Source organism: Camponotus vicinus, unplaced genomic scaffold (assembly GCF_025532165.1).
Source record: "Camponotus vicinus isolate PSW18456_S1 unplaced genomic scaffold, iyCamVici1.0 SCAF_6, whole genome shotgun sequence".
Classification (NCBI taxonomy): Eukaryota; Metazoa; Arthropoda; class Insecta; order Hymenoptera; family Formicidae; genus Camponotus; species Camponotus vicinus.
The window spans coordinates 18,873,623-18,896,225 of record NW_028141978.1 but is presented as its reverse complement, the minus strand read 5'-3'; the positions used below and the strand labels follow the sequence as shown (position 1 = coordinate 18,896,225).

Here is a 22,603-nt window from a genome sequence, read left to right as displayed (position 1 = left end):
GTATTATATTATGCACTCTGCGAGTGTCATATTTATTCGTTTCTTGCTAGTTTTATCAGTGTGGGATTGGTTTTAATTCTTCTCGACTAGCTTTGCTATACTTTATATTCCTTTTGCGAGCTTCAGTCTCTCGCTGTCCGTACAACAAGTAACATTCGTTGGTTATATTTGTTCATAATTATGTCAGATACAAGTTATCCTACCTCGTCGGAGGAGGTATCCGACGAAGTCCGACGAAGTGAAGTTTTGTGTGGTCCGCCTCTGCCGCGCGACCGCTTTGAACGAGCGTGTCTGCGCGTCTATTCAAACAGCCCGTTGTCATTACGTGTTATTGTGAAAGTTAATACTGATGAGCGAAGTGTGCACGAGGTGGTGCCCTATCCAAAGGACACCCTACACTGGTTCTGGGATTTCCTCCAAATATTCCAGCTGCAGGAGGCCCAGGATTTTGTCGCCTTGCGGGGACGTCGCCGTGTTGAACGACTCTTAAGGCTCGGCGGGGGCGGCTATCGTCTGCCGGTGGTGCCTCTTCTCCGGCTGCGGGAGAGGATGCCCCCCATCGGTCGTGGTCGTGGTCGCTCGCCTGGGTAAGTACTTTTTATATTTTAATATTCTATAAATAAGTTTAATTTATTCACATGCATGCGTATCGCTTTTCTTCCTCTTTTTATTGTATAATTAACATCGGAGTTTTTCTCTAGAATTGTATATGGTCCTGTCCATAGTGATTCTAGTTTCTTTGATCTTCCACGTCGTAGTGTTTCGTCATATACTAATACTTTGTCTCCTACTTTAAATTGTGTTTCCTTTGTGCTTTTGTTGTATTGTTTTTTAGCCTTACATTTTTCTTCTTTTAGGTGTTCTTTCGCGAGTTGATTTGTCACTCTTAATTTTTCTTTTAATTCCTGCGCGTAATCGTCATAATTGTACGTCGGTTTAGGCGGTTTTGTTAGCGCTGTCGGAATTTCAGCTTGATGTCCGTACACCAATTCGAAGGGTGTATATCCTGTAGCGGTATGCGGCGTTGTATTATAGATAAACATCGCGAACGGTATCCACTCGTCCCAGTCTGTTTGATCTTCGTTTATGTAGTGTCATAGATACTCGGCTAATGTGCGATGCGATCGTTCTAACGCGCCGTTGCTTTCCGGGTGATACGCGGTTGTTTGTATTTTGTTTATTTTTAATAGTTTACAAGTATTTTTAAATATTTCGCTCATAAAATTAGTTCCTTGATCCGTTAGAATTTTTTCCGGTATTCCGTGTTCAAGTATTATTTTTATAACAAATTCTTTACTGATTGTATTCGCTTCTTGATTCGGAATCGGTATTGCCTTGCTAAATTTAGTTAGGTTATCTTGGAACGTTAGTAAATATTTATTTCCATTAGTAGTAATCGTTAACAGTCCGACAATGTCTAACGCGCATTTTTCAAATGAAGGTTTATTAGGCGTATCCATAATAATTAACGGTACTTTATTTTTTCGCGATAATTTATTTTTTTGGCAAGATTCGCATCTTGCAATATATCGTTCGGCGTCTTTTGTCAAACCTTTCCAATTGTGCTGAAGTCGGATTCTTCTTATTGTCCGTTCTGTTCTTTGATGTCCTCCTATAGGTGCATCATGATATTCGGAAAGTATTTGCTTTTTCTCCTCTTCTGTATATGTTTTTATTTGTTCGCTGCTTGCTTCGTCTTCTTCTTCTTCTTCGTCTTCTTCTTCTTCTTCTTCTATTATTAGGACTTCATGGTTATTATTTTCATTTGAGGGTCCCGGTATCGCGTTGCGACTTAATGCGTCGGCGTTCGCGTTTGCTCGTCCGGCCGTATAATTTCATAGTCGTATTCTTCTAGTTTTAATCTCCATCGGATTAGTCTTGATCCGGGGTCGTTTACGTTAAACAACCATATTAGAGGTTTGTGATCGGTCACAATTTTAAATTTTGTTCCATATACGTATGGTCTAAAATGTTTTACGGCCCATACAATTGGTAGTAATTCTTTTTCAGTGATATTATAATTTTGCTCCGCCTTTGTTAATATTCTGCTGACGTAAGCAATCGGTCGGTCGTTGCATACCTTTCCTTGTGATAACACTGCTCCGATCGCATAGTCGGAGGCATCGGTGGTCACTATGAATTCTTGTGTGAAGTCAGGGTACTTTAACACTGGTGCAGTCATTAATTTTTCTTTAACCCCTTCACTGTCAGGGACCCCTATAAGGGCCAAAAAAATTCGTGCCACTTTTGCTTCATGGCCCCTATAGGGGCATCTTGAAAAAAACATGTTATTACTGTTACGATTTGATTGTCCTTGAGTATTTTAAGGTTTCTGAGGTCGCTGAATTCGAATCTGAAATCAGAATTTCGAACTTCAAAATGGCGGATCAAAATTCAAAATAATTTTGGGTTTGAATAAAAATAGGTTTCTTATCGTTTTTGGGGTCACCGAATTCGAATCTAATATCAGATTTTCCAAATTAAAAATTGCAAATTTAACGGAGTCAATAACCGCCACGTCCTCGATTCGTGACTCTGGGTTCGGCAGAGAGCGGGATTTAAAAATAATTGAAGAGAGAAATATACAACCTTTATGTATGTCAACTATTTGTTCGAACTCTGGTCCGCCATATTGGATTTGCTATTTTCAATTTAGAAAATCTGATATTAGGTTTGGATTTTGCAACCCCAAAAATGATACACATTTTTATTGAAATCCAAAATTATTTTGAATTTTGATCCGCCATGTTGGATTCACTATTTTGAATTTTGTAATTCTGGCTTCAGATTCGGATTCGGCGACCTTAATAATATTTATTCATGCAATTTTAAAAACTTTTTTCTTCACTTTTGGCACGGAAAGTTTCTTTTCGCTGGACTGTGAAGGGGTTAAGTAGTTCAAATGCTGCTTGCTGTTCCGTTGTCCATTCGAACTTCTCCGATTTTTTCGTTAATTTTGTTAACGGTTTAGCTATTTTTGAAAAGTTTTCAATAAATTTCCTGTAATATCCTGCAAGTCCTATGAAGGATTGGATATCCTTTACCTTTTTCGGCGTTGGAAATTCTTTTATTGCAGTTAACTTTGACGGGTTTGGCGATATTCCGTTTTCTGAAATAATATGTCCTAAATAAATTACTTCTTTGCGTAGAAATTCGCATTTATCCGGCTGCAATTTTAAATTAGTTTTTCGCAGTCTTTGAAGTACTTCCTTTAGACGTTTATTATGATCTTCTAAGCTCGATCCGTATATTACGATGTCGTCGAGATAGACCAGGCATCTAAGTCCTTGTATTCCTGTTAAGACTGAATTCATCAGTCGTTGAAATGTTGCTGGCGCATTTTTTAAACCGAACGGCATTCGATTGAATTCGTAATGTTCGTAGGGAGTTGAAAAAGCTGTTTTATTTTTATCCCTTTCAGCCATTGGGATTTGGTGATATCCTGATGCTAAATCTAACGTGGTGAAATATTTCGCATTTCCCAGCTGATCTAGGATATCGGTTATATTAGGCAATGGAAATGAATCGCCTATCGTTAATTCATTTAGCTTTCGAAAATCTATTACTACTCGGAGCTTCGGTTTTCCAGATGCGTCTGCTTTTTTCGGCACTACTAATAACGGTGCGTTCCATTGACTCGTGCTAGTTCGAAAAATTTCGTCCTTTAGCATTTCTTGAATTTGTTTATTTACCTCTGTCTTATGTTTCTCGGGTAAACGATAACGGCTTCACGTTCACCGGCGTGGTGTCGGCACGCGTGTTTATCTCATGCTCTACCGTCGCGGTGCAAGTCAGTGGTTCTCCTTCCAAGTGGAATGTATCGCTGAATACTTCGCAGATTTTTAAGAGTGTCTGCCCCTCTTCCTTATTTAAGTGTTGAGTTCGCAATAATTGTCAAATGCGCTGGACTCGCGGAGTGTTGATTTTATTCTTCGTTATTGATTTTACTGTATTTATTTCGGCAGAGTTAATTTTGTCTTCCATGTCTTCTAATGTGACAATGGGAGTTGCTAACTTGATGGTTTCATCGGTCGTATTTATTACGCTCACAGGACATGAAAAATTTTTTGGTTTTACTAGACAGCTTCCAATATACAGGGTGTATCTTAAAAAGCTCCCACTAAGCAAATAGCGTTATTCCTGATTAAAAATCGAGTCGAAAAGTCCTGAACCATTTTTTTCCATAATGCTTAATAAAGCAGTAATTAATGAGTAAAGTCACGATAATCAGTACCGACCTTTAGCCGGGTGTATGTCAGTGAGCCGCGCGCCTGGTAATGTGCGTGAGCGCTCCGCCGCTACGGCACTATGCCATGCCATTGCTATCGTGCAATATCCTTACGCGTCGTAATAATGCGAAAAACTTTATTTTGCATTAAAAATGTCACATTTCTCCCGTCAAAAGTTCTTTCCTTAAAGAAAATTTCGACAAGCAGTAGAACTATCGTCAGAGAACGTGTACTTACATAAAAAGAACCTACAATCTTTTCGCTTACAAATTGTTTTAAAATTGTTTTTTGTAAATTCGAAACTTTGTCCTTTTTACATAAAGAATAAACACATTATCCTTTTTTTACTCTATCTTGATACTTATTCTTAATTGAATTTTATCTTAAATTATCTTTTCTTTATTTTATCTTAAATTATCTTTTCAGCAATTCTCCCATAAAATTTGTTCTGTTATTACCTATTACAGATGACTTTATTACTTTAAAAATCCATTTCTTAAACAGTTTCTACTGTAGAAAATGTAGGATTATTAAAAAAGTATGTAATATAAAACAGAAAACAAGACAAACTTCCTCGTTATCAACATATGAAGATTTGGATAAGCAAAAAAATGAACTGTCTTGTGTTAATTTTTAAACAATTCATCTTTTCAGAAATCTTTTTAATACTTAAATCTGATTAATTATTTAATGAATCTTCTTGCAAATAGTTTTGTCCAATTACTCTGAAATAATGAATTTTTTAAAATTTATTATAACGATTACATATCCTAGTAAGTTTATGCTCAAAATAAAAGAAAAATATGTAAAATGTTTAAGAAATAGATAAAAATTCCTTTCTTAGTAAAAACAATTATCTTTTATTCATAATATTGAACAAAATTTTAAGACGAGTTGTTTTATTTTTTAATAGAATAATAGATACTTTTTCTAATATAAAATTCTTAAAAAATAATTCTCTAAAACAAATTACTATTTTTATTACTAAATTAAAATTATATCGAAATTATTCGAAAGGATTTGTTATTATAAATAAGTTTTCGATGTAACCTCTACGAGTCTCAATGAATGGTTTTGCGCGGAAAACTAGGTTCTCACGTATCCGTTGCAGCATTGCTCCATCAACAATTTTGACAGCCACTTGCATTCTTGCAATGACTTCTTCGGGTGTGGCTCCGTTGAATGTACATTTTTGTTTCAGATGGCCCCAAAGAAAAAAAATCCATTGGTGTCAGATCCGGCGAACTATTAAAAATCAATATGAAAAATATTAAAATATTTTTTTCTACATTTTTCTTCTCTTATCTTTCTAAATTAAAAGCTTCTTATACCGCGCGGGCTATCTAATTGGTCCGTGTTGAACTATCCAACGACGGGAAAAACGTTCATTTAAAAAATTCGTTATTTCTTGATATGCATGCGGCGGTGTTCTGTGTTTCTAGAAAACATATTTCTTCTTTGTATGAAAGGATTTCTTCCAAAAGTTCTAGGAGCCATGTGTTAAGAAATCTGCATAATTTATCTCCTATAAAATAGCATCTTTCATACATACCGACATATTGCAAATACATTGCAGGTGATTTTTAATATTTTTACCATCAAAATATCTAGTAGAAGAGTCGATAACTCTTACCCCAAAATGTCTAATAGTTTAGCCTCCTCTATGTTGAAAGCTACACATGCATGTCATACATAAATTAATAATTTCATAATAATGTTTATTATGTCAATAATATGTAGCCGTGCGTATAAATAATGGTACATAATATTTGTAAATTTTTATCGGCTTCATTGTTATCTAGAACCCAACAATAGATATTCTTATTGGCACGGTAATCCCTTATATTTAAACCTGTGTATGATGGAACGGAAATAACAGTTTACTTTTCAGTATCTTATACATAGACTATTACATGACTAATATCTCGCAGCCTGTCGCACATGTATTAATTGTAAGGTCCTCAATCATTTTTAAAATCGTCTCTTTCGTTTCTATCATTCTTATCCGACGATCACGACTAGCGTCAACATAGTTTGTCTATCACTATTCCGAAATCTTCAATCTAATGCTCAAAAGTTTTTCGATCGGGATGGAAACTTGGATAACGCTTCGCATGCAGTCTGTACACGCGTATTTATGCAATTTGCTCCTCAGTAAGCTAAACATATCAGTGCTTCGATACATTCTTCTTTCGCAAAAAATTATTTTTATGTGAAATTCTTAAATGATGCTACTAATAAAACATTCATTTAAACAAATGAAAAAAATAAAAAACGAATCAAATAAAACAAACAAAAGAAAAACAAATAAAATAAATGAAACAAATAAAAAAACATTGCACTTAGCATAGTTTTCTTTCGCTGCATCATCTGAGTATTTCGAATAAAACTTTTTGCGAAAGAAGAATGTATCGTTATAGTAATAACGAATATGCCGATATGTATTTAATTTATGGTGAAGTACATTGTGCAAGTGCGCGTGCGGAAAGACTGTATGCGGAGCGTTATCCAAATCGTATGCATCCCGATCGCAAAACTTTCGAGTATTTAGACCGCAGGATTCGGAATAGTAATTGTTTAATGCCGAAATCAAAAGTTGATGCTGATCGTAATCGTCGAGTAAGAACAATCGAAATGGAAGAGAGGATTGTAGGAATAGTTGATCAGAATCCTACAATTAGTACACGTGCGATAAGTCGCGAACTAAATATTGGTCATATGACAGTCCACAAAGCATTAAAAAATGAACTATTATATCCGTTCCATCGTACACGAGTGCAGGAATTAAATGTGAAAGATCACCGTGCCAGAGAAAATTTCTGTCGTTGGCTTTTACATAATAATGAAGCTGAAGAAAATTTTTTGGCAAATATTATGTGGACCAACGAGTCATTATTTACGCGCACGGGTACATTTAATTGTCACAATTTTCATTATTATGATGTCATTAACCCACACGTGACACGTACATGCAGCTTTCAGCATAGATGGAAGCTAAATTATTGGGCAGCAATTTTGAACGATAGAGTTATCGGTCCTACTCTTCTCCCAGATATTCTGACGGTAAGAAAATTAAAAATCTCCTGATTGATCTCCTGATTTGAAATATGTATTAATAATAAATACATATGTATACATACATATTTTTTACAGGGAAGAAATTATGCAAATTTCTTAAGACAATGGCTCCCAGAATTTTTGGAAGAAATTCCTCTCATGCAAAGAAAAAATATGTTTTTCCAGCAAGACGGGGCACCGCCACATGCATACCGGGATGTAACAAATTATTTAAATAAACAAATTATTTAAATTTTCCCGGTCGCTGGATAGCTCAACACGGAATTAGATGGCTCGCGCGGTATGAGAAGCTTTTAATTTAGAAAGATAGAAGCAAAAAAATGTAGAAAAAATATTTTAATATTCTTCATATTGGTTTTTAATAGTTCACCGGATCTGACACCAATGGATTTTTTTCTTTGGGGCCATCTGAAACAAAATGTATATTCAACGGAGCCTGCGTCATCCGAAGAAGTCAAGGATGCAATTAGCTGTTAGAACTATTGATGGAGCAATGCTACGACGAGTACGTGAGAATCTAATTGTTCGTGCAGATGCATGCATTGAGGCTCGCGGAGGTCACATCGAAAACTTATTATAATCCTTTCGAATAATTTTGACACATTTTAATTCAGTAATAAAAATATTCGTTTTAGACAATTATTTTTTAAGAGTTTTACATTAGAGAAAATATGTTATTAATGCTTACATTATTAAAAAATTTATGTTATTAAAAAATAAAACAACATAAAATTTTGTTCAATATTATGAATAAAAGATAATTGTTTTTAAAAAAAGAAATCTCTATTTTTTGACATTTTATTGTATATTTTTCTTTTATTTTAAGCATAAACTTACTAGGATATGTAATTGTTATAATAAATTGAAAAAAATTCATTATTTCAAAGTAATTGGGTGAAACTACACTTGCAAAAAAACCACTAAATTTTAGCACAATTTTTTAACGTCTTTTAATAGCGATAAATCAGCAGAAAATTATCATATTGAGATGAAACAAACTCAAATTAAAGCTTGAACATTCTTCTTGAAAACCAAGAAAACCAAATTTGAGTTACAAAAAAATGTTTTATAAAATGGCAGACGTTGAAGATAGACTTTGAGAAATGGGAAACAAATTTTTTTTGTAAACTGTTGCATTGCTCAGGAGAATTGGCTTCCTAATACAAAAATGTATGAATTTTAAAGTTCATTTACTTGCTAACAAATCCATATTTTAATTAATTTTTTACGACCTTTTTTGATAAAGTTATACCGTTTTGAAGAAAATGTTATAAAATGGATCTTTTCTAGTAAAATCTGCAGTTTCAGAAATAAATTATCGTGGGAAACTTTTTCAAAAAGGAAATTAAAGTGTAATTCGACCCAAGAATATGGGCTCCATATGGTCAGAATTGAATATTGTGTAACATTTTCTTTAAAACAGTATAACTTTGTCAAAAAAGGTCGTAAAAAATTAATTAAATTTGAGAGCCTATTCTCCTGAGCAACGCAACACTTTAAAAAAAAATTTGTTTCTTATTTCTCAATCTATCTTCAATGTCTGCCATTTTATAAAACATTTTTTGTAACTCAAATTTGGTTTTCTAGGTTTTCAAGAGGAATATTCAAACTTTAATTTGAGTTTTGTTTCATCTCAATACGATGATTTTCTGCTGACTTATCGCTATTGAAAGATGTTAAAAAATTGTGCTAAAATTTAGTGACTCGTTCTTTTTGTGGGTGAATATTTGTATAATATTTGCAAGAAGATTCATTAAATAATTAATCAGATTTAAGTTTAAAAAGATTTCTGAAAAGATAAATTGTTTAAAAATTAACACAAGACAGTTCATTTTTTTGCTTATCCAAATCTTCATATGTTGATAACGAGGAAGTTTGTCTTGTTTTCTGTTTTATATTACATACTTTTTTAATAATCCTACATTTTCTACAGTAGAAACTGTTTAAGAAATGGATTTTTAAAGTAATAAAGTCATCTGTAATAGGTAATAACAGAGAACAAATTTTATGGGAGAATTGCTGAAAAGATAATTTAAGATAAAATAAAGAAAAGATAATTTAAGATAAAATTCAATTAAGAATAAGTATCAAGATAGAGTAAAAAAAAGATAATGTGTTTATTCTTTATGTAAAAAGGACAAAGTTTCGAATTTACAAAAAACAATTTTAAAACAATTTGTAAGCGAAAAGATTGTAGGTTTTTTTTATGTAAGTACACGTTCTCTGACGATAGTTCTACTCCTTGTCGAAATTTTCTTTAAGGAAAGAATTTTTGACGGGAGAAATGTGACATTTTTAATGCAAAATAAAGTTTTTCGCATTATTACGACGCGTAAGGATATTGCACGATAGCAATGGCATGGCATAGTGCCGTAGCGGCGGAGCGGTCACGCACATTACCAGGTGCGCGGCTCACTGACGTACGCCCGGCTAAAGGTCGGTGCTGATTGGCGCGATTTTACTCATTAATTACTGCTTTATTAAGCATTATGGAAAAAAATGGTTCAGGACTTTTCGACTCGGTTTTTAATCAGAAATAACGCTATTTGCTTAGTGGGAGCTTTTTAAGATACACCCTGTATATTCCCGGTGTGGTTTCCTCTGTTCGGACTATCCCTATCCGATTTTGATTAGTCGCAGCTTTTATTATTGTTTCGCTACGCGGATTTAAAATTATTTTGTTGCAAGGATAGAGTTTTAATGTACTCTTTTATTTTTATTTCGTTAGTTTCATAATCGCATTTAACTGTTTGTTTTTTAAGGAAGTCTAGTCCTAGAACTCCCTCGTGTTCTATGGCGGTATCGTCTTTTGTTACATAAAATGCATGTTTAATTTTATGTTTGTTAATTTTTATCGTAGCGTACATCTTGCCTAAGGTATATATTTTATGTCCGCTTATTCCTATAAGTGCTATCTTCTTCTCGTATATTAATGTTTCGTTCTTTAAATGTTTTAATTTTATTAAGGAAATTGTTGATCCAGAATCGTACATGTTTATTTTTTCTCCTTTTACTTCGCGAATGGGTAGTGTAACTTGTAATAATTCGTCCTTCGATGGTGCATGCATATTTTTAGCATGCGTTACGCGATACTCTAAGGCAGGTCGCGGTTGCTTCTTCGTTTCTTCCTGCTCCTCTTCGCTATTGCAGAGTCGGCGCTCTTTTTCCACTGTCGATGCGAAGTCTTTTGTTCACGCGTATTATCTTTATAATTGTTTTTATTAGTTTGTTTATTATTTTTAATATTATTTTTTGGTCGTCCATTTAAATTCCAGCACTCGTCGCGGCTGTGTCCGGATTTTTTGCAATATTTGCAGAATTTATTCCCCCCGAATGAGTCTCCACCTTGGCGTGGTGGAGGGACTTATGGTCGCATCCGGGTCCACCCGTTTAAGGGGTGGAGCCGGGTGCGACCAATGAAGAAGGATCCCCCAAGCCAAGGTGTTAATGAAACCGTGCCGACGGCTGCGTGGCGCAGGGGGTGCTGCGTCTCGAACGGTTCCCCCGGATACCGGGCGACCTCCGGGGTATTTAGCCAAGCCTCAGCCATTCGCGGCTCTGGTTGGGTGATATCGCGCTTCCGCGGTACTCGTGGAATGAAGATGGACACGACAAACAAACTTAACAAAAACACAACCTTAGACAAAGTCCTCCAGGGCGTGGCTTCCTTAGGGAGCGAACGACCGGAGAAATGCAACTCAGGGGAACCCAAAACCCGAGTTAGATATAGCGGAGCTGCAAGAAGACGCTACAAGAAACAGCTTCAGAGGGAGGAAAAGGCTACTAAAGCCCAAATCCCTCCCGCTGAAGTCGATTCCAGTCCTGGGCCCAGTAGCGGTGGAGCCCCGACTGTGGCGCTTAAACGCGCCCGGCCGGGGAATAACACTCCTAGCCCCAACGATACTCGCCAGGGCAAACGATCCAAGATCAATGATCAAGGGTCATATGCCCAAGCGACCAAAGGGTTTATCAGATTAGCCCTCATTTTGGAGGGCTTTCCTGATAAGAAGCTAGGAGCCGTGGACTGTGGAGTGATCAGGAAAATGATCAGAGGGCGTATCCTCGAGTTACCCGAGGGTACAAAAGCCTTCACATTCTCCGGCTCCTGGGAGAGAGACGGAGCCTTTGTTTTTGTGTGCGACGACGAGCAGTCGGGGGACTGGCTAAAAAGCCTATCCTCCGAACTGAAGGTGGGGGAAAACCCTACGTGTAGTGCCGGTCGATGAGCTGCCTAAACGCCATCGAGTGGTGGTACACGTGGAGGAGCCAGACTTGTCTTCTGAGGAAGCCTTGAGGCTCCTCGGCAGACAAAACGCAGGATTGGCGACCGGAGATTGGATCTCCAGGGGGAGCGTGAGTAGGGATGCCACGAGCACCCACTTCGCCTGTCTGATTGGAGATCAATCTCTGGACGCCCTGAAGTCCTGCAATTTCAGGCCCAGCTGCAGTCTTGGACGAGCAACCGTTAGGCTGCTTGAAAAGTAGTGCGGCAGGAAGCCTGAATCTGTGGAGGGAATATTAGAGGAGACTGCCTAAATATGACGGTCTCCACGGTACCCATCACCCAAATTAACTTGCATCACAGTAAAGGCGCCTCGGCTATCCTTGCCAGGAGCACTGCTGCGATGCACACACACATTGCCATTATCCAGGAGCCTTGGCTCCTGAATAATGCCATCAAAGGTTTGGGCGGCTGTGGAACTATTTTCAGAATCTGTTCGAACCGCAAACTAAGGACATGTATTGTAGCAAAAGGCCTTAAAATCACTTTTCTGCCTCAGCTTAGCAGCGAAGATCTAACTGTCGTCCAGACGAGCATCAACCTGGAGGAGGGGAAGACAATGGACTTACTCATAGGGTCAGCATACATGCCCTATGATTCCTGTGATCCTCCACCTCAGGACAATGTCAAGAACCTGGTTGCCCATGCTGAGGAAGCAGGATTCGAACTCCTCCTGGGTTGTGATGCTAACTCCCACCATGTTGGTTGGGGGAGTTCAGACATCAACCCGAGAGGGGAGAGCCTGCATGACTTTATCCTGGACAAGGGACTCATCATCCTTAACAGAGGTACGGACCTACCTTCATGGACGCTAGAAGACAAGAGGTAATCGATATTACTATTTGTACCAAGGGCGTGCCTGAACTGGTAAGAGACTGGAGGGTCTTAGATGAACCTTCAGGATCCGATCACAGGCAGATACGCCTCACCCTTCGCCAGCAACCTACAATCTTGCGGAGGCGAAATCCTAGAAATACGAATTGGGACGGCTTCAGGCTAGACTTGAAGAATAGACTAACTACCGTTCCGACCAGATTCCATAATAAGCAGATTGCTTAAACAACGCTATCTCGGATGCCTTCGAGGCAAACTGCCCCCTGAAACTTATACGGTCTCAGACCAAAGTCCCCTGGTGGAACAAAGAGCTGTCAAAGCTCAGATCCGAGACCAGGAGACTCTTTAACAGGGCAAGAAACTCTTGCTTGTCTTCGCACTGGGAAGCCTTTAGGAGCGCCCAACGCAGGTATAGCAAGGAAATAGTCAGAAATAAACGCAGCAGCTGGAGAGAGTTCTGCGCAAGCATCGAGAGCGCCCCAGAGGCCTCCAGGCTAAACAGAATACTCAGCTCTGACAATCGCACCCAGTTGGGATGTCTCAAACGTCCCGACACAGGTTACACAGTCAATCTCACTGAATCCATCGAGCACCTTATGGAGACTCATTTCCCAGGTTTTCGAACGGTCGACAATCTTCCTACCGCCCGTGTGAGACTCAGGGAAGTTTTTAAACCCAGGGATTGGTCACTAGCGGCGAAGATAGTTCATCCCAAAGGTGTTGAATGGGCTGTTAAAACCTTCAAGCCGTATAAATCACCTGGACCAGACGGGATTTATCCCGCCTGCTTACAAGAGGGTTTGAGCCTTTTGATAGGCCCCCTAGTCAAAGTGCTTAGGGCTAGCATAGCTCTTAGATATGTGCCCCTTGTCTGGAGTGGCACCAAAGTCACGTTTATACCCAAACCAGGCAGAAACGGCCATATCTTGGCCAAAGACTTCAGACCCATTAGCCTTACCTCCTTTGTTTTGAAGACACTGGAGAGACTGATAGACAGCCATATTAGAACATATCCCCTTACTACCCGACCGCTGGCACTTTCTCAATACGCCTATAGGGCGGGCAGATCTACGGATGCTGCCCTTCATCACCTTGTGAGCAAGATTGAGACACAGCTGGCGACTGGAGAGTATGCCCTAGGATTATTTCTGGATATTGAGGGGGCATTTGATACCACCTCATATACAGCGATCAAAGAGGCCATGCACAGGCATCACATCCCCGAAACTCTGATTGACTGGACGCAAAGCATGCTCGGACAGAGTTCTGACTGTTGACTATGGAGATAAAACTTTAAGTGGTCTCCCGGCCAGAGGTTGCCCGCAGGACGGCGTTCTTTCTCCGCTCTTGTAGTGCATGGTGGTAGACGAACTTCTGGTCAAATTACAAGAAGCGGGCCTTCTCGTTTGTGGCTATGCGGATGACGTGGCTGCAATCGTGAGAAGCAGCTTTCTCTCAACTTTTAAGGAGCTCATGGATAAAGCACTTAAGATTATTCAAAACTGGTGTCAAGCCAAAAGTCTCACGGTTAATCCGTCTATGACCGAGGCCATGTTTTTTACCAGAAAATACAAGCCCGAACCTATAGGGCCTTTGAGGCTCTGGGGCAAAGAGCTACCATACACTTCGGTGAAGTACCTGGGGATACATCTTGATCCCAAACTAAGTTGGAAATTTTATCTTGAAGTCAAAAAAATTTACACCTCCATGTGGGCATGTAGAAGGGCTGTAGATAAAACGTGGGGCATTAAGGAGGGAAATTCCTGTAAACGACGTGTTTTTCAATAATTTTTTACAAAAAACTGAAAGCATTTATTGCAATTTCTGAAGTTACATATTACAATAGACGTTAAAATGTGTACGAAAAAATTTTTTTATGAATAAAAAAAACATAATGGCGACGCTACAGTTGACCAAACTTGACTCCTCGGATTTGCGCCGTGCAACGCCCAGGTCCTTGTAGTTATCTGAAATCAACGAACAAAATTTTTTCCATTAAAATATGAAATTCTTCTTTGCATGAACCTAAAATTAACAAAAAAAGTGAAAAATAAAAATTTGAGGACAAAAAGAAAAAAAAACACTTTTTTTTCATAAACAAATTGTTAAAAACAATACTTAATATTACAATTTTTATAAAATTTTAGGTTCATGCAAAGGCCAATAAGTTAAAGAATATCTGTGTAAAATTTCAAGTCAATCGGTTGAAAACTTCGTGAGTTACGCTGCACGGCGCAGAAAAAAACGTGTTTCGAGAAAAACGCCATTTAAGTTTTCGTTCTTGAAAAGTAAAGTTTAGAGTGATTTATAATTACCCAAGCTTAATCAGCGATGCCAGGACCATAGAGCAAGCCTTCTACTTCAAGGAAACCATCCATCTCGGCTGTTTTTTTCTCTTTTTGAGCAGTTCTGGCCTCTTTGGACGAATTTAATGAGCGTCGATCTTGTCTCTTCACTCGATTGGTGTCGTACGAATCGGCGAACATTTTACATTCCAGGCCGATTGGCAGTTCCAGATCGTTCATGACTCTAAGGACAAATGAATATCCATCATTGAATATTCCTGCAGCTAAGTATGCCGCAATTTCTATTATTTTTGAGCCACAATTCAAATGTTTAGGAGCTAAACGCCACACAGTCGCATTAAAAGATTCGTTAGCGTTTTGAGTGAAACCGCCAATGCAACGCTCCAGTAGATCGTCTCGTGATAAATCTTCGTATATCGGAAGAATATTCTTTTGTATTTCTGGGTGTAGAGGGGCTGAATGTTCATAAGTAGCTTTGTTTGCTTGAGCAGCGTTATACGCACACCACGAGTCGGCGCCAGTGGGACAGAAACTGATGTTGCGGATTTTCATCGGTCAAGATCAAGTGGTAAAAATGTAGCCATTATTTCTTTTTTCATGTTATCTTTCGATTCTGAATTTCTGCGTATTGCAAGGCCGTAATATTTTGTTAATTTTTTTATTAAAGCGTCAGTCAGTTTGCCTTTGCCGCCAAGTTTTGCGGTTTTTTTTATATTTCGAAGGCGACTTCCCATTCGCTTTTCCACATGGCCCACACACTCACTTTTGATAACTGCAATATCTTCGTACGGCTTAGCATCTAATATAGACTTAAAAGTTTTTGTATCGCCATCCCCCACGTAATTAGTGTAACGAACACCAAACTTTTCTTCAGAACGGAGGAACATTTCGAGAACGGCGTCAACCTCCATCTTTCCCGCCGAGCCTTTGTGATTGATGGAACAATTCTCCATGTGATTTGCGCCTTCAGGGTCGTCGGCGTTATTTCGGAAATAGGTGCATGCATGGCAATAGCTACTTTTTACTACCAAATCAATTACTTTGCCTGAGTAGTAGGCAATAAGTGTCGTTACGCCGTACAATGAGGAGAAGCCGCGCTTCTTCCACGATCCATCACCACTCACAGTTAAATTTAATAACGGCTGTTCCCTCGCCTCATTTTCTTTTTTCTCATCTTCGATCGCATTTTTACTACTCACATTGAACAGTTTCTTGACGGACGTGTGCACATGCTGAATTATTCGATAAGCGTGCTGGCTTAGTCCACTGCCGAAATTCATAATACCACAGAATATATTTATTCCTTCTCGAGCGACACCAAGTAAACGCATTGCCAAAACGATTCGTCGGTTTATTTCATACGCGTTCTGTATAAATGGACTTGAGGGAATCATTGTAGTTCCACATTTGCAGGTAACTGTAATTTTGAAGCCTAATCCTTTTTGGCCCGATTCCGCAAATGAAACTTTTTGCTTGCACTGTCTGCACACTAGTATGTCGGCAAGGGCAGAGAAAACGCTAATAAATTCGATTATTCGATAGCAAAAGCTTTGATTGACAATAATATCGTCAGCCGACTTTTTCAATTTTCTCGCCGAGGCGCTCGTCGTTTCGTCGTTTGATTCTTCATCGACGTCCATGTCTGGCACGCTGGAAAATTGATTGCCTTCATATTTTCGACGACGAGGACGGCTAGCACGATAATTTGGATCATCAGTTGGGATCTTACGGCTCATTATTTCAAATAATCACACACTGACGCGATACAATAAACAAATACACCACGTGGCACTAAACCGTATACTAAGAGTAGGTTCTCTCTCAGCTGCTTTTGTGAAAACAAAAATGTCAGTTATACAAGCCATCAGAAGCGACCCCAACTTTTCAAAAAAGAAACTAGCAAACTTGTTTGGCTTAGAAATTAAACGGTAGAGGCCGTAAAGAGCGCCGTTCGCTTACCTGCTATCGGTACTTTTGCGCATCACTTTGGTGACTTTCTAGGGACATTAAGGACTTTCTGTTGAGCCCCAAACTTTGAGAATACATTCTTCAGATGCTAAATTAATTTTTAAAGCAAAAAAAAATGCAAAAAAAAAAATTTTTACAGGAATTTCCCCCCTTAAACCCAATATTGCCCTCTGGATCTACAAAGCCATTCTACTGCCCCGTCTCACATATGCTGCGGTGGTCTGGTGGCCCAGGATGGAGAAAGTGGGGGCCAGGAACCTACTCAGAAGCCTACAGGGTTGTTACTTCAGGGCGGCGATAGGGGCCATGAAAACCATCCCTACAGAGGCGCTTGAGATTGCACTCTGTCTTCCACCCCTGGACCGCTTTATTATCAGCACAGCCAAACTTTCTGCCTACAGACTAAAGTGTCAGAGTGAGGGGAGAGGGCGGCATCTTGATCAGGCTATCGTTCCTCCATGAACACCCATTCTCTCTACTGCAGGATAAAATACCTAGGAAATCCCAGGTCTCTAAGTTCTTCAAAACTCAGATACCTTCTAGGGAAGATTGGAGTAAACCAGAACGAATCTGCCGGCCAAACTGGGACATCTGGTATACGGATGGTTCGGGAGCGGAAGGACGATTTAGAGCTGGAGTCTACGGCTCAAGGACTAACCACAGAAAATCTTACTCCCTAGGGGAGCTGGCTACGGTTTTCCAAGCTGAGGTTCTAGCAATCCTTGAGTGCGCAAACACCTTAACCTTAGTTAAAGCCACCAATAGAAATATACTTTTCTGCTCCGATAGTAGGGCAGCCATTATCGCTCTAGCCAAGACCACCACTGAGTCCTCGGTGGTTTGGGACTGCATGCTAGCGCTCAATAGACTAGGCGAATCCAATAGGATCACCCTAGCCTGGGTTTCCGGTCATCAGGAAATTCATGGCAATGAAGTGGCGGACGGCCTGGCAAAGCTAAGCACCCTCGAGGTCCCGGCTAGACAAGTCGTCGGCGTCCCCTTTACTATAGGTAAAAGACTCATCAAAGAGTCTCTGAAACGGGAACATCTGGTTTCGTGGGGCCAGGTTCAGGGCTGTCGTCAAGCCAAGTTATTGCTGAACCGACCCCTTTCTAAAAAGACGGATGAACTCCTAACTATGAGCAGAAAGAAGCTCAACATCTCCATTGGCCTGCTCACGGGCCATGTGGCCCTCAGGGCCCACTTATTCAATCTTGGCCTGGCCGAGCGGAAAGACTGCCGGCTATGCGGCGAAGAAAAAGAGGACAGCATTCACATTCTGTGCTACTGCCCCGCACTTGCTCTTAGGAGATACACACTCTGGGGTCACATGTTCATTGAATCCAGTGCATTACAAAACGTGAGGGTGGGCGATCTACATAACCTTCTTGTAAGGGCCAAATTGGATCACCACTTATAACCTCAGACAACCACGGGGTTACAGAAGATCTTTTAGATCTAGGTGACATCAAGGACTGATCTAGCCCCACCCGTTCTTATTACTACTACTACTACTAATACTACTGCAGAATTTATTTATAGTATTTATTCGCGTAGATTTTTCCGGTTTTGGTAATGTATATTTATTGCTGCTACGGCAATCGCGTCTGTAGTGTCCAGATTTTCCGTATTTATAACATTGTATGTTTGTATCTCGAGTTGGTCGCGTGTGTTTAGCGTCGTATTTATTTTTATTAGAGAAGCCGGGTGCTCGTGTGACAGACGGTCCGATAAGCTTCTCTTCCACGCTCGCGCCATTTATCGCTTCTTGGAGCGAAGTGTATCGTTGTGATCGCACGAAAATTTTTAATTCATCGCGTAATCCGATTTGAAAGTTTATTAGAGCTTGTTTTTTAATGATTTCTTGTATAGCTTGTTTGAATGAAGGATGTCGTTCTTCTCCTTCCACCATAGACTCATATAACTTCATGGCTAGTATATCGACACGTTGCCCGAATGCATGTGCGGTTTCGCTTGATTTTTGTTTTAGCGAATTGAACTCTATTTGTAAATGTGTCGTGCTTTGTTTCGCTTGATAGCACGTTTCAAATTGTTGTTTTAAATCTTCGAACGTTTGTATATTTCGCGTCTCGAAGTCTTGCATGGCTTTTTCTTTTAATTTAGTATACAGAATGGCTTGCATCCGCGATTTTTCGTCCGCGGGATTAATATTTTGTACCGCGTATGTACATGCGTTTAAAAATTCTTGTAGTTTTTGTTGCTATGATCCGTCAAACTCGGGAATTGATCGCGCTTCTTTTAATGGTAGATAGTGCGGGGCTGCGCTACGTCTGTTTCTAATATCGCGTTCGGTACGTCCGTACGTCACGTCGTGTGGGACATCGTTTATATTTACTCGTGGCTCGTTAAAGTTTGCTTGGTTAATATGTACGTTTCGCACTTGTTCGCGTAAATCTCGCATTTCCTCTTGCATTTCGCGAAAACTATGTACGCGAGTTCGGCTAATAATATATTACTAGTGCTTTCGACCGGGCGATCGGCGTCTTCATAATTCGCGGCTGCATTTTGTCCGGCCTGTTGTTCTCGCAAGCGTTCGATTTCTCTATCGACGGCTTCGTTATCCATATTTCTCGCGGGATTTGGCTCAAAGAGACTAATATCAACGGATATCGGTGAATAATTTCTCCTGACAGTAACTCGACTAACGCTTTGTCGGTCCTGTTTTAAATTATCGTTATCGTCTTGTTCACGCGCTTCGGAAGATTCGGAATTCGAATATTGGTTCTCTAAATTTCTTCGCACGCTATTTCGTATATCGCGAGTAGCTTCTTCCACAACTTGGAGAGGTGTTACAAGACCTAATCTATTTGCCAATCGTGCTGGCACGCTCAAAAATCGCGGGCTATTAAATCGAACTCGGTTTAACGGTTCCGACATTTAAATTGAATTTCGACTTACAGTAGTAGTACGGTGAATCGCATGATCGCTTATCGGTTCGCTCGACTGCTGACGCTGCTAGTAGATACGGGTCGTTGTCCGTCGGTGATGCGCTGTCCGTCGGCGATGCGTTGTCCGTCGGCGATGCGTTGCCTTGGCGAAGGTCGTGGATCGACATTGGTCCTTGGGTGCTGGTGCTCCTTTTCAGATACAGCTGCTTGACCGCGATCCCTTATCACTTGTTGGCTTTATGTAGTACGCGCTGTGGTCTGCTTGAGTCCGTCTGCTTTAATATAGCAGTTGCTCCGTCTGCTTTATTAATTTTATATTTTCTTTTTGTTACAGATGTTAGAGGTCCAGGATTTTTCTTCAGCGGTTCTCATTCTCGACTATCCCACCGCTGCCACCAAAATGTTGTGCCAGGAGCGACACGAAATGTGGGATAGCTGGGAGATGCCAAAGAATGCCTCAGACCGTCACTTAGTTTTACACCTTTTATTATTTTTTTATTATGATTTTCACAAATATATTCATTTATAGTAATTTGCTCGGTTTCTTTTAAGCCTTCTCTCCTTAATATCGTCTCCCCTTAAATCGCCTCGTTCTTAGCTTTCGAGTGTTAACAAACTTATTCAGCGTTTGATGCACAGAATAGCGGTTAGCCCCAGATTCGCACTCTTTATTAATTGATTTTTCATTAACGACTGTCCGCCGCGGACCCGCGATGGACGGTTTTTAACACCTCATTTTTAGGGGTATTTTGGAGGGAATCGCCTAGCAACATGACCATATATGGTCATGGAAGATTTTCGTGGCGGTCAAGTCCAAGTGCAAACGAAGGAGGTTCAAAGTCAAATCCCTTCGTTGGCATTTTCACGTTTCCGGCGAACTCGCGCGTGGTTCGCTGAGGTAGCGGTTTTACGCGGTTCGCGAACATTCTATCGCATTTTAATAGTATAAAATTTATTAGTGGTAAAGTAAAATAAAGTTATAGTCTTTCGAACTATAACAATATATATGTATATATATATATGTATAGATTGTTGGAACATGCTATCAAGCAAAGATATTTTGATCCAAAGTTTTTAAAAATAAGATTTTTTAATTATAGACTGCAAAATAATAGAAATAGATAAACATAAGAAAAAATTATAAAAAGACTCTCCAGTTAGAAACAGTATAATATGTCATGAAAATGTAAAAATCCAAAGAAGTGAAGAAGTTAATGCAGAAAAATAAAAAAATATTCAACGTTAAAAAAGGTGAGATTCTATCATAACCCTATTCTAGTTTAAGAAGAAATGATACTTCCCAGCAAACACCAAGTAACAGTTATATAACTGTTAGTTATAATTTCCTACTCAACAATATAACTGTTACATGTTATATAACTGTTATGTGTTAGATAACAATTATATTGTTGAGTAGGAAATTATAACTAACAATTATATAACTGTTACTTGGTGTTTGCTGGGTTTGTATTTAAAGAACAATTATTAAGTGATAAATTATAATATATATTAGTATTAAATTAATATAATTAATATAAATGTGGCTTTAATATAATATTTTCAGGAGTTTTGACAAAGATTTTTAAATTAATTGAAGAAATCAGATTTGAAACAATAGCATCGAGAAAGGAACAGCAAGAAATTAAAATAAAATAAGATACTCTGTTAACACAGAATGACAGTAATATTATAAATAAGTTTAGCCTTTTATTGCCGATTTCTACTATGGAATCTTTTGATGAAATTGATGAATGTTTAACAAATTCTGAAGAAGACTTTATATCTTTGGTAAGAATATAAAAAACGTAAAATAATGAATTTAAATAAATATTTATAATGTTTTGGGAAGAGCATGTTTTATATTTTTTTTAAATTACATATTTAGCATTTAAGGAAGATATAAGCACAAAAACTCAGATGTTTATTTTGTTAATGTAATATTAAATAATTAGAACTACATAACATAGTCTATTTCGAAATAATTTTTTTGAATTTGATAATTATCTTTGTTATGTTAACAATCATTTTAATTTTTAGGTAAAATATCTCAACTTTGCTTCTAGAGAAACGGTAAAAGAATTAGTGCCATCAGTGATGAAGTTGCTTATTAAAAAAGCTATTTCAATCCATTTCAGTGGTTATGGAAAACAAAAAAATCGTAATTTTTCTGTAACCAAGATTGCTGCTGCAGTATTTGGTAAGTTTTTCATTAATGAAAATATTTCTATCTTAGTGAAAATATTTTCAAAAATTTATAAAAATTAACAAAATTTAAAAAATTTTCTAATTTTACATTTCTATTTTTTTTTTGTTCTTTATAATAATATATTGATATATATTTATATATGTAATTTTATACATATAAATTTTAGGAATTATAATTCTTCCATTTTAGTAACTATAAAAATCGTGCAGCTTTCTTATATCAATAACTAATTAAGGAGTTTGCAATAAAAAACATATATAATTTAATAATATACTTATTTATAGAATTTTTTTATTTCTAGAGATTGTTTCGAAAAAAATACCAAACTCATCAAAAAATGAAATTCCTCAAAAAATATCGAAGTTCCTTACAGAAAGTGGAGACAGACAAGGAGGAAGAAAAGGGAGGGCAAGATCAATAACTACTAATGAGAACTAATTATAAGAGATTTTTTTCTAATAACTATAGATTATAGAATAACAACCAAAGAATATTATTTTTACTTATTAATTATGTTTTCTTAAAATATTTCTTATATTTTCTTTAAAATTTCATGTACGTTTAAAAAACACACACATATTTATCTTAAATTTAAGAGGGCAAGATATATATCGGCAAGATATAAGATATATGATAATTACGAAAGAGAATTAAGAGATTTCTTTTAATAATTATACCAAAGAATGTTTCAAAGAATTTTCTTAAAATATAACTAATTACATTCTTTGGTATAATTATATTTTTTTATATTTTCCTTTAAAATTTTCTATTGTATGTTTAAAACACACACT

At 38.0% G+C, this 22,603-nt stretch overlaps 1 protein-coding gene and 3 pseudogenes across 2 annotated transcripts; 3 read left to right on the top strand and 1 right to left on the bottom strand.

Annotated features, from left to right (window-relative positions):
- The window catches only part of LOC145973800 (uncharacterized), a 41,609-nt pseudogene extending 19,208 nt beyond the window's left edge, over positions 1 to 22,401 (top strand).
- On the top strand, positions 9,926 to 11,792 carry LOC145972947 (uncharacterized; annotated as a pseudogene).
- LOC145972948 (uncharacterized) lies at positions 11,770 to 20,138 on the top strand. 2 transcript variants are annotated; one of them, XM_083101995.1, is made up of 2 exons: positions 11,770 to 12,377; positions 19,941 to 20,138. In XM_083101995.1, the coding sequence occupies exons 1-2, from the start codon at positions 11,846 to 11,848 to the stop codon at positions 20,039 to 20,041; spliced, it is 633 nt and encodes a 210-aa protein (XP_082958121.1). In that variant the 5' UTR covers positions 11,770 to 11,845; the 3' UTR covers positions 20,042 to 20,138. The 2 variants fall into 2 exon arrangements, with proteins under 2 accessions (XP_082958121.1, XP_082958122.1); XM_083101996.1 differs by having other exon boundaries at positions 11,846 to 12,414; positions 19,941 to 20,025.
- Positions 14,740 to 16,592, bottom strand: LOC145972946 (uncharacterized; annotated as a pseudogene).
- Positions 22,402 to 22,603: the final 202 nt, after the last annotated feature.

Coding starts and splice junctions, on each gene's coding strand:
- LOC145972948 (XM_083101995.1), top strand. CDS start 11,846: ATGACGGTCTCCACGGTACCCATCACCCAAATTAACTTGCATCACAGT. Junction 12,378..19,940: donor ACTCATCATCCTTAACAGAG/GTACGGACCTAC, acceptor TTTTTGTTACAG/ATGTTAGAGGTCCAGGATTT.